The 12,157-nt window shown below is 42.3% G+C and overlaps 1 protein-coding gene across 9 annotated transcripts in view; it reads right to left on the reverse strand.

Moving 5' to 3' along the window:
- Positions 1-12,157, reverse strand: part of LOC110505102 (mastermind-like transcriptional coactivator 1) — a 35,751-nt gene that overhangs the window by 20,832 nt on the left and 2,762 nt on the right. For 5 of the 9 annotated variants that reach the window (XR_002470683.3, XM_090219755.1, XM_021584078.3 and 2 more), the window contains one exon: positions 2,613-4,025. Coding sequence is in view for 8 of the 9 variants with exons in the window: in XM_090219755.1 (XP_090075881.1) it covers positions 2,613-4,025 (1,413 nt within the window). In the remaining variant the exon portion in view is untranslated. The remainder of the gene's footprint in view (positions 1-2,612; positions 4,026-12,157) is intronic. The other 4 variants (XM_090219758.1, XM_090219757.1, XM_021584077.3 and 1 more) reach the window with 1 other exon arrangement.

Genomic DNA, 12,157 nt, shown 5'->3' on the forward strand with positions numbered 1-12,157 from the left:
TGTTGTCCTATGGACAGAGTCTCCCACCTCAGCTGTAGATCTCTGCAGTTCATCCAGAGTGATCATGGGCCTCTTGGCTGCATCTCTGATCAGTCTTCTCCTTGTATGAGCTGAAAGTTTAGAGGGACGGCCAGGTCTTGGTAGATTTGCAGTGGTCTGATACTCCTTCCATTTCAATATTATCGCTTGCACAGTGCTCCTTGGGATGTTTAAAGCTTGGGAAATCTTTTTGTATCCAAATCCGGCTTTAAACTTCTTCACAACAGTATCTCGGACCTGCCTGGTGTGTTCCTTGTTCTTCATGATGCTCTCTGCGCTTTTAACGGACCTCTGAGACTATCACAGTGCAGGTGCATTTATACGGAGACTTGATTACACACAGGTGGATTGTATTTATCATCATTAGTCATTTAGGCCAACATTGGATCATTCAGAGATCCTCACTGAACTTCTGGAGAGAGTTTGCTGCACTGAAAGTAAAGGGGCTGAATAATTTTGCACGCCCAATTTTTCAGTTTTTGATTTGTTAAAAAAGTTTGAAATATCCAATAAATGTCGTTCCACTTCATGATTGTGTCCCACTTGTTGTTGATTCTTCACAAAAAAATACAGTTTCATATCTTTATGTTTGAAGCCTGAAATGTGGCAAAAGGTCGCAAAGTTCAAGGGGGCCGAATACTTTCGCAAGGCACTGTATATATGATATAGGCTACTGCACATTACGCACAACAGAAAAACATAAAAGCCCATAGATTTAGATAGGCATATGTTCTCCTGGGTAAATAAATTTAACTAGCTCCAGTAGACTAGATATTTTTTTTGTGTGTGAACTGTATTACTGTACTGTATTATACGGACTGGAATTACACACATCGTTCAAACCATGATAAATCAGAAGACAACATAGGATTCTGGTGCAGCACATGCAGCCTACAAAGTCACAAGTGTAGGCTAGCAAACTTGATTTGAATTCTGAAATGGGGCCTACTTGTATAATTAGTAGGCGGACGCACATATACACCTTTCATAATATTTACCATTATTAGCTTACCTCTTTCTCCCTCTGTTGCTTCATCCCTTCCTCACCTTCAACAATTAAATAAGTTGCGTTGTCCTCATCTTCATCATTCTAATGACAGTTGAATAATATAGGACATGAATTAGACGCTTTCACTTCTCTTCACTAAGATTGAATGGTTATTGGTCTGAACAAATAACTGCCTACCTCAATCACACATTCACTCTTCGTTCAAACTACCCGAGAGTTCTATTGAATGCTGTATTTACCATTCAGCAAAAAAGAGCTTGCTTCCCTCTTCAGCAGTCTACTTATTGGTAGAAGAAATGCAACAACAAAAATGTCCAGCAAACTCTTGTAATCTAGCTTTTCCTGCATGGGACTCCAAGAGCTAAGGTGTGTTTTTTTTTAAGGAGAGGGCAGCTGAGCAGAGGTGCATGCATATTGTGCAAAAAAAGAGAGGCTATAAGTTAGAAGCTTATTATGCATAACCAATCATTAATTAGCTAAATATAAGGCAAACACTGAATTTAATGTTTTACCTGAAAGGGTATGCATGGACATGTACACTGCACAAAAATACAAAACGCAACATTTATCAAAACCTTTTTTTTTTTTTAAGTTGGTGCCATGTTTCATGAGCTCAAACAAAAGACAAATTTTCCATATGCACTTGAAAACGCTGCACAAATTTGTTAACATCCCTGATAGTGAGCATTTCTCCTTTGCCAAGATAATCCTGATTAAACAGAAGCTGTTTAAACAGCATGATCATTACACAGGTTTACCTTGAGCTGGGGACAACAAAAAACACACTAAAATATGCAGTTGTGTCACACAACACAATGCCACAGACGTCGCAAGTTGAGGGAGCGTGCAATTGACATGCTGACGGCAAGAATGTCCACCAGAGCTGTTGCCAAAGACTTGAATGTTAATGTTTAATTTCCTACACATGACAATATGTGATGACATGTCTGTAAACAATCCAATGAGGTGCAGAAGTTAGAATGTATCAATTGGGGGAGGGACCTTCTTTAAGGAAGCAAAGCAAAGCAATCTGAGCCCATGGTGTGACAGAAGGGTACAATACATTTCATTATTTTGCATGTTTAAATACAGATAACTTGAAAATGTACTTGTGTAGGAACCTCTAAAGAAGTATACTGATACTTATCAGGATAATATCATGCTCAATGAAAGATGTGATAATAATGGCCTTTTTGGTCAACATTTACAGGCACAGGAGCCAAATCGAGCTGTTAAGATAATACCCTCTGATAAAGAAAATATTTGATTGCTATTTTTGTACCCCCATGGCAAAGCCTGAACATTATCAGAAAGACTAAAACTTCCCAAAAATAGGATGGAAGTTTTTTTTAAATGAAAAACCAGAATGTGTGCAGTAGAGTGCTGATATTGATGTTTCTATTTGGATCCTTGACTCTAATCACTAAGCTTTTGACTCTGCTATAGAATACATTTTAAGCCAACACCATGGTATCAAAGCTAGTCAATATAAATAATGTTTAAAAAATGAGAACTCTTGTGATAATTGCCATGGTGAGTTGTAGAGGATGAGCTGCAGTCTTACCTGGCCGTGGGGTAGGTGTGGTCTGAAGGGCAGGCCTTGCTTCTGCTTCATCTGCTGCTGCTGCCTGAGAAGCGATAGCATCACCGCCTTGTTCTGGCTCTGGGCACTAGGCGGGCCCCGTGGTGGCCCCTGGGTCGCCGCCTCGTAGTGGGACAGGGGCTTGGTGTTGCTGTAGTTGAGCATGGCAGAGCCCGGGCCCCCAGGGCCTGCTGCTGCAGGGTGGCTGAGCAGGGCACCTGGTCCTGCGACAGGGTGGCCAAGCATGTTGGGGTGGGGGCCCCCGGGCTGCAGGTACCCGCCGGCTGCAGCTTTGGGTGAGCCCTTGTTGGGCTGTACGGGTATCATCAGCTGGGGCTTGTTGGGGAAGTCCTGGGGGTATAGGGAGGGGCTGGTGGGCTTCTCCAGGCCGTAGGAGCCCCCTAGGGGGCTTCGAGACGGGGCCGACTGGGGGGGCCAAGACTGAGGGTGGGATCCAGTTGTGTGGAATTTGGGTGCTTGCTGCGGTTGTTGCTGTTTTTGGTTTTGCTGCGGTTTCTGAGCGTGTTGCTGCTGTTGAAGCTGGGATTGCATCTGCTGGGCTCTCTGTTGATGTGCGGCTAGCTGTTGGAGCTGCTGGGCAGGGGACAGGTCTTTGGAGACGGGCCCCGGGGGGAGGTGGTGGTTCTGGGGAGGGAGTTGCCTGGATGGGGGAGGCTGCTGGCTGAGGGGTTGGGACAGGGCCGGGGAGGAGGCAGTGGTGGTAGCCGCTGCTGGTGAGCGCTGCATGGGCGGCCCCGATGACGTTGGCCTAACATGCGGCGAGCCGGTGCCAGAGTCTTGCTCGAAAGCAGAGGAGGCCGGGGAGAACTCAGTCTTAATGCTGGCCAGGTCTGGAGGCAGGAGGCCTCCCTGTGAGGTTCCCCCTCCCTGCGTTGCTCCCCCAGACTGTGCACATGTCCCTGGGGTGGGTCCGGCCAGCTCAGGGGAGTCCTTGCGATCCTCGAAGCCATCGTTGAGGATGTCCTGGATGTCCTCATAGGCCACAGAGCGGTTGAGCTCCTCCATGAGCTCCATCCACTCCTGCTCGTTGAGGTTGAGGTCAGGGAAGAGGCTGTTGCTGGCTCCGCCCCCTGACGGCAGCATGCAGGGCAAGATGTCATCCATGGGCTCCTGCTTCATCTCTTTGAGCAAGAACTCCTGCTCCCCCGAGGAGTCCCCACCGGGCTCACCACCAGGCCGGTGGATCCCGTTGGGTATGAGCGAGTCAGCGCCGATGCCGTGCTTGGAGTCCAGAGGCGAGTGAGTGGGGATGCCGCCGTTGGATGGGTCATTGTCCAGGCAGGACTTCTTGGATGGGGGGTAGCCATCGCTGAAGCCGTTGACTTGAACAGGGGAGCTGGCGCTCTCCAGCTTCCTCTTCACCGACTCCTGCAACTAGAGCAAACAACGACAAACATTAGTACCACACAATCAACATACATACTGAATACTACCACACTGCATTTGACTGAGATTGTCACCAGAGGCCAAGTTCAATCAATAAAGTGGAGATAAATACCTGGGTGAACACATGAAGATATGCTTAATGGTTCTGGAACATCACTGGTGTTGCAAGGTTAACCAAAACTACGGTACTTTGAATCTATAACTTTTTGGGTACTGTAAAAAGTGTCTCATGGGGCGGCAGGTAACCTAGGGGTTAGAGCGTTGGACTAGTAACCGAAAGGTTGCAAGATCGAATCCCCGAGCTGACAAGGTAAAAATATGTTGTTTTGCCCCTGAACAAGGCAGCTAACCCACTGTTCCTAGGCTGTCATAGAAAATAAGAATTTGTTAACGGACTTGCCTCGTTAAATAAAGGTAAAAAAAATATGTATAAATAATCTACTGATCGAGAGGATCAAGTCCGTCAGCGCAGCCGATGTCCCTTTAGCTATAGCACACCGTGCCTGCTCCACTTATTCATTGGTAGCTCTAGCCTATCCCGAGGAACCACTGCACTCACTCGGAGTCTGGGGTGCATCACCAATTATGCTGCACAGACGTTAACCCACTTGACTAATGCTACACTGCATAAATGTTGAAACGTAAATTGTCGTTTGCAACACAGGCTAGAACACTTTACAATGTGGGGGAAAACAACGTGAGAATTTCACTACACTCTCAATAACATCTGCTAAATATGTGCATGCGACCAATAAAATGTGATTTGATTTGAATGCAAGAAGATGCCGGTAGCTTCCACCTCTGTAGGCTAACTTTCCTTGCTAGCTTACAGCTGAAGCTAACATCAATTCACTACTCTAGTACCTTGTTTGTGATAACAAACTATTTCTGATTTCAAAGCTGATTGAATGAATAAAGTTTTTGGTGACACCTAGTCGCCCCAACTTACATATCTCCCAGTTAAGATAGTGAATTTGAGACTCGAGCCAATATTATGTGGTATACAGACACGAGCCCCAACCCTATTAAAGTTACCCATCTCTGTTTTAGTGCAACAATGCCACTGAAATCATAGGCCGCACGCCGATCTGGCATCGTCTAACACCCTCACACCCCCGGAGGAGAGAAAGGGAGAGAGCAGCTAGTCTAGTGACTCATTCCAGTGCTTTATGAACCTGAAAAACTGGTCCGTCTTCCCCCTGCTCCCCTCCCCACCTTCTTCTGAGCAACCACCACTGCTGCTACAACTACCACCACCAACCTGAATCCACATGAAACTAATTAGCATGTGTATAGGCGGAGTAGGACCTACAACAAAAGAGCTAGCGCCAGGGCCAAGGAGGGGAGCATGCTGAATTACAAACACCGGGGCCAGCACTGACAGCGTGCCCGTTTTGCCTTTGAAGCCACCGGCATGGCCACAATGGGCCTCCCTGGATTGTGCAGGTGCGGAACAGAGCGGCGAGCTGGGGGGGCGTTTATAGTACAAGCGTTTAACCTCATACTTACTGGCCAGGCTGGAGCGGAGCCCTGTTAATAGGTTACTGACAGGCGAGTTGGCTTGCTAGCATTGTGCCACGAGCGGGCTAGTTAGCACTGGGAATTTAGACATGTTTTAGTAACTGACATGATGCCTAGGTTATGATGTGCATCAGCAAAAGAGTCAAGTTCCGCCCAGTGGCTTGATACACACCCCAGCGGAAGCGCTCATTATGTGGCATCAGGAATAGGCACTGAGAGCAATGATGAGCCAGAGGCTCAGAGCAGTGGGCAGAGTTGGATTTAATACTCCTGAGTCATCATTCAGAGGCTTGTCATTGTCCTATTGCAGCTGTGGCCCAAATTGTGGGTAGCGGCCAATTCCTACTGGGCCGTAACTGAGGCCTGGGTTGTGGCTTAAAAACAGTACTTGTTTCTCAGAGACTGAAGAGGTCACAGAGGCAAAATGATTCAGGTGGGGTCATTACACCCACTTACATGTACAGTGCTGTGAAAATATTTTGCTCCTTCCTAATTCTCTACTTTAGCATATTGTTTTATACTGATTGTTATCAGATCTTAAACCAAAACCTAGTAGTAGATAAAGGGAACATGAGTGAACAATACTTATTTCATTTTTTCATAAACAAAGTTATGCAACACCCACTACCCCCGTGTGAAAAACGATGCCACTTTTAGCTGCAATGACCCCAACCAAACGCTCCCTTTAGTTGTTGATCAGTCTCGTACGTCACTGTAGAGGAATTTTGGCCCACTCTTCCATGCAGAACTACTGTAACTCAGCGACAATTTGTGGGTTTTCAATAGAGGTCGACCGATTAATCAGAATGGACGATTAATTAGGGCCGGTTTCAAATTTTCATAACAATCGGAAATCTGTATTTTTGGACACCGATTTGGCAAAAAAAAAATTCACCTTTATTTAACTAGGCAAGTCAGTTAAGAACACATTCTTATTTTCAATGACGGCCATGGAACGGTGAGTTAACTGCCTTGTTCAGGGGCAGAATGACAGAGTTTTACCTTGTCAGCTCGGGGATTCAATCTTAACGCTGCTTCGAGGGTGGCTGTTGTCGATGTGTTCCTGGTTCGAGCCCAGGTAGGGGCGAGGAGAGGGGCGGAAGCTATACTGTTACACTGGCAATAAAGTGCCTATAAGAATATCCAATAGTCAAAGGACTATGAAATACAAATCATAGAGAGAGAAATGTTCCTATAATTCCTATAATAACTTCAACCTAAAACTTCTTACCTGGGAATATTGAAGACTCATGTTAAAAGGAACCACCAGCTTTCATATGTTCTCATGTTCTGAGCAAGGAACTGAAACGTTAGCTTTCTTACATGGCACATATTTTACATGGTACATATTGCACTTTTACTTTCTTCTCCAACACTTTGTTTTTGCAACATTTAAACCAAATTGAACATGTTTCATTATTTATTTGAGGCTAAATTGATTTATTGATGTATTATATTAAGTTAAAATAAGTGTTCATTCAGTATTGTTGTAATTGTAAAAAATGACCTAAACCTCAAAATGTTCTCATAATATATCCACAAACTCTTTAGAAATGTTTTGGCTGGGAAGCATGCGGAAGCCTTTAATCATCACTGAAAACAATGGAGGAAGCAGGTTTCCCCCTGACAGTTGATTAGAAGTTAATTGAGCCACACTAGTCATAGACTGTTCTCTCTGCTTCCGCATGGCAAGCTTTGCCCAAGCTCCAAGTCTCGATCCAAGAGGCTTCTAAACAAGCCATCAGACTCCTGAACATCTAAGCAAATGTCTATCCCAGACTATTTGCATTGTCCCCCCCACCCCTTTTACACTGCTGCTACTCTGTTAATCATCTACAAATAGTCACTTTAATAACACTACCTATATGTACATATTACCTCGACCAACCGGTACCCCCGCACAATGACTCTGTACCGGCACCCCCTGTTTATATAGCTTCGCTATTGTTATTTTACTGCTGCTCTTTAATTATTTGTTACTTTTATTTCTCACCTTGTTTTGGTATTTTTTCGTGTTTCAACGTGATAATGTCGCACGGATCTGTACACAATTTCTGGAAGCTGAAAATGTCCCAGTTCTTTCATGGCCTACATACTCAGACATGTCACCCATTTTCCCTGTATATGGTCTAGCTATTGTTATTTTACTGATGCTCTTTAATCTTTTGTAACTTTATTTTTAGGTGTTTTTCTAAAAACTGCATTGTTGTTTAAAGGCTTGTAAGTAAAAATTTCACTGTGAGGTCTACTCCTGTTGAATTCGGCGCATGTGACAAATACAATTCGGGCATGTTTGGGATGCTCTGGATTGGCGTGTTCAACAGCGGGTTCCAGTTCCCACCAATATCCAGCAACTTTGCACAGCCATTGAAGAGAATTGGGACAACATTCCACAGAACACAATCAACAGCCTGATCAAATCTAATCGAAGGAGTTGTCACACTGCATGAGGCAAATGGTGGTCACTACAGATACTGACTGGTTTTATGATCCACACCCATTTTTATTAAGGTATCTGTGACCAACAGATGCATATTTTGTATTCCCAGTCATTTGAAATCCATAGATTAGGGCCTAATTCATTCATTACAATTGACTGACTTTCTTATTTGAACTGTAACTCAGTAAAATCTTTGAAATGGTTGAGTTCATATTTTTGTTAATTGTGTAATAGAAAAAGACAAGAATGTTCTGGAAGTGTAAGAACTCATTGAATACTTGAGTGCTACTTTCGAGTCACAAGAAAGAGGAACCGAATCATTTAATATGTGACCGTCTCGTGAGAAGTGTGTATCCCACTTTGGCTGTGCCATCAGCCTTCTGATCATTTAGAAATTCATGACGAGGGTCGTTACGATGACCGTATATACTGCCACACCACAGTCACGAATCAAGACCGCAGTTAAATTCGATGTGACTCAACGGTTACAGCAACTTATCAAAAAGTGCTCTCTGATAGTCATTAGTAGCCTACTAAACTTGCTCGAGGCCCGTCGCTAATGGTGGGTACTCAGCACTGTCCCTCTAAATCACACTGATGTCAACGCAAAAGCAATTGAAAATCAAATCAAACACTTCATGAGAGCCCTGACATTAAAACTTGGAGCAGAATAGAGCAGACCTGTTGCACAGAGAGAGACAGGTCCTCATTAGAGGTCGACCGATTAATCGGAATGGCCGATTAATTAGGGCCGGTTTCAAGTTTTCATAATAATCGGAAATCTGTATTTTTGGGTGCTGTTTTTTTTTTTTTACACCTTTATTTAACTAGGCAAGTCAGTTAAGAACACATTCTTATTTTCAATGAGGGCCTAGGAACAAGGCAGAACGACAGATTTTTACCTCGTCAGCTCAGGGGATCCAATCTTGCAACCTTACAGTTAACTAGTCCAACACTAACCACCTGCCTCACGAGGAGCCTGCCTGTTACAAGGTAAGTTGCTAGCTAGCATTAAACTTATCTTATAAAAAACAATCAACGACTGTCATTGCTCCAATGTGTACCTAACCATAAACATCAATGCCTTTCTTAAAATCAATACACAAGTATATATTTTTAAACCTGCATATTTAGCTAAAAGAAATCCAGGTTAGCAGGCAATATTAACCAGGTGAAATTGTGCCACTTCTCTTGCGTTCATTGCACGCAGAGTCAGGGTATATGCAACAGTTTGGGCCGCCTGGCTCTTTGCGAAACTAATTTGCCAGAATTTTACGTAATTATGACATAACATTGAAGGTTGTGCAATGTAACAGGAATATTTAGACTCATGGATGCCACCCGTTAGATAAAATACGGAACGGAATAAATGTTTTCTAGGTGATAGATTCCGGATTTGACCTAAGGCTTGTATTTCTGTGTGTTTATTATAGTTAAGTCTATGATTTGATATTTGATAGAGCAGTCTGACTAAGGGGTGGTAGGCAGCAGCAGGCTCGTAATAGTCAAAGGTATATGGTTTAGAGAGAAATAGTTGACGTGTTATAATTCCTGTAATAACTTGCGGCTGAACTTGAAAGGGGTTCCTTTGTTATTTTACCGTTCATGTCTTTCATAGAGAATATCTTGATCTACTTAAAATAAGGTCTGTGTTTCGTGCAGGCTTAAACCACTTCAGCGTTTTGATACCCGTGTAAATCTCACTAGGATAAGGTAATGTTTGTCAAAATATTTTCATAAATCCACTCTACAAAAAAATGATTTGCTTATATTTAGCCAATATTGATCAGAGTTACCTTGTCCTATGGATATCTACACAGTTATAAAATTGGCAAGGTGGTGTAAGCCTACACGAAACACAGACCTTATTTTAAGTGAATCTAAAAATATCCTATGCAAGAAACGAATTAAGGAACCGCTTTTCAGATTTTGCTAGAAAGTGTCATGGGAATTATGACTCGCACTTTGGTAGTCAAGTCTCACCATGTCCATTATTAAAATAGGATTTCCTGCATATAGAAAGTACAGTTTTTGTTTTCAACATTCATCACTTAAATTCTATTTTTATTCTAACAGTTGAGAGTATTTGTCTCCTAAGCAGACTCTTCATTATCATTGTCACTTCAGAGCTGTGTGTGTGTTTTACAGATGGCAGAGAAAAGCAGAGCACCAGTGTGGGACTATTACATGGAATTGGCACCAGGGAAAGCAAGGTGTCTTATTTGTGATAAAGATGTAAGCATGGGGTCAGCAACGGCAAAATAAAAAAATACCACCAACCTGTGGAATAACCTTAAGAACACCCATACAAAACCCCATAATATGTATTATATTAAGTTCAAATAAAAGTATTCATTCAGTATTGTTGCAATTGTCATTATTACAAAAATGTGTGTGTATATATATATATATATGTACACACACATACACACACATACATACACACACACACGTAAAAAAATAAAATAATAATAATAAATAAATAAAATAAAGAAATCGGCCGATTACTCAGTGTCTGCTTTTTTGTCCTCCAATAATCGGTATCGGCGTTGAAAAATCATAATCGGTCCACCTCTAGTCCTCATAGCTGGTTGATGCATGGAATTAAATTGGGGTTACTACGCACAACATTTCCAATCGCATACGAAAATAGTTGATGGCCTTTATTGAAAAGAGGAGGATCGATCAGCTTTCCATATTTATTTCTAAACTTTCCTAATATTGCACATTGTTTTGCTTTACAACCAGAGTAGCCTATCTGGCTGGCATAAAAAAGAACCGTGGGAAAAGAGTCCACAATTCGCTATGAGCCCAGACATTGCACAATCGTGTGTGAAAACAGTTTGCCGCACGCCATCGCTAATCCATATATTTATATGTGCATATTCTTTTCATCCCTTTACATTTGTGTGTATAAGGTAGTTGTTGTGAATTTGTTAGATTACTCTTTAGATATTACTGCTTAGTTGGAAATAGAAGCACAAGCATTCGCTACACTCGCATTATCATCTGCTTACCATGTGTATGTGACCAATACAATTTGATTTGAAGTGTGTGCAGCCTGCGCAAGAAACAGAGCAGAGCGATTGACTTTCACGCAACTTTTTTCAAATAATCATTAGTCACATCTCGTAGCCTTAGACTGTTTTTGGAATCAAAACAGAGCGTTACAGGCTGACTATACCGCTCAGTCGCAAAATTAGCGAGCAAGTACAAGCTAGCTAGCTAAATTGCCATAAATGTGTAATGCTTTTTGATCTGTCCACAAATTAATATAATTGATTCAGAGTTTGTTTTGATATTTTAACCTGCGTGCCGTGATTGCTTTTGGTGTGGGGGGGACAAAATACATTTATGCACAATGGTGCACGCGCGCAGCCGGTTTGGGTTCCGTGTAAACTTTATATCACAACTAAAGTTGCATAAACAACTAAATTAATTATATAGGAGGACCCATTTCTTTGTTAACTGCTCAAAACAGAATATCCACATGTGCGCACTCCCTCTGAAATATTTTGGGAAAAATATACTTTCTATTTTATTCAACTATGTTAAATTGTATTGTTCTTACTATAAAATATTAAATTGTGTCACGTGAATTATAAGTAAATCTTGCCTGCTAAATGTTAATAAACTAGTGTAGACCACAGCCATATGGCATATCCAGATAAGGGAAAGGGATTCAACTGAAATGTGCATCTTCATATTTTATTTATTTACCTTTATTTAACTAGGCAAGTCAGTTAAGAATAAATTCTTATTTTCAATGACGGCCTATGAACAGTGGGTTAACTGCCTTGTTCAGGGGCAAAACGACAGATTTTTACCTTGTCAGCTCAGGGATTTGATCTAGCAACCTTTCAGTTACAAGTCCAACGCTCTAACCACTAGGCTACCATTGCCACCCCAATATCATAATGTTTCTTTAGACCTGCCTAAATGGATTTACTGTGATGGTGTAGGCTATATTAAATGGATTGAGACTTTAAATTGTAGATGTTCCAAAAAGGTGCACATCAGTGTCTTGTAAGCTATGCGTGGAAGCCAGAGATGCTAAACATGTTTATGTTCATTAAAAAGGTCAATTAGTGAGACCAGGCAGTTATCTGCATGACAATCATCAGCTGGCAATTTCATGACTGCCACATCCCTATCCATG

The sequence above is a fragment of the Oncorhynchus mykiss genome, chromosome 25, assembly GCF_057628025.1.
Source record: "Oncorhynchus mykiss isolate SJ-2025 chromosome 25, ASM5762802v1, whole genome shotgun sequence".
NCBI lineage: Eukaryota > Metazoa > Chordata > Actinopteri > Salmoniformes > Salmonidae > Oncorhynchus > Oncorhynchus mykiss.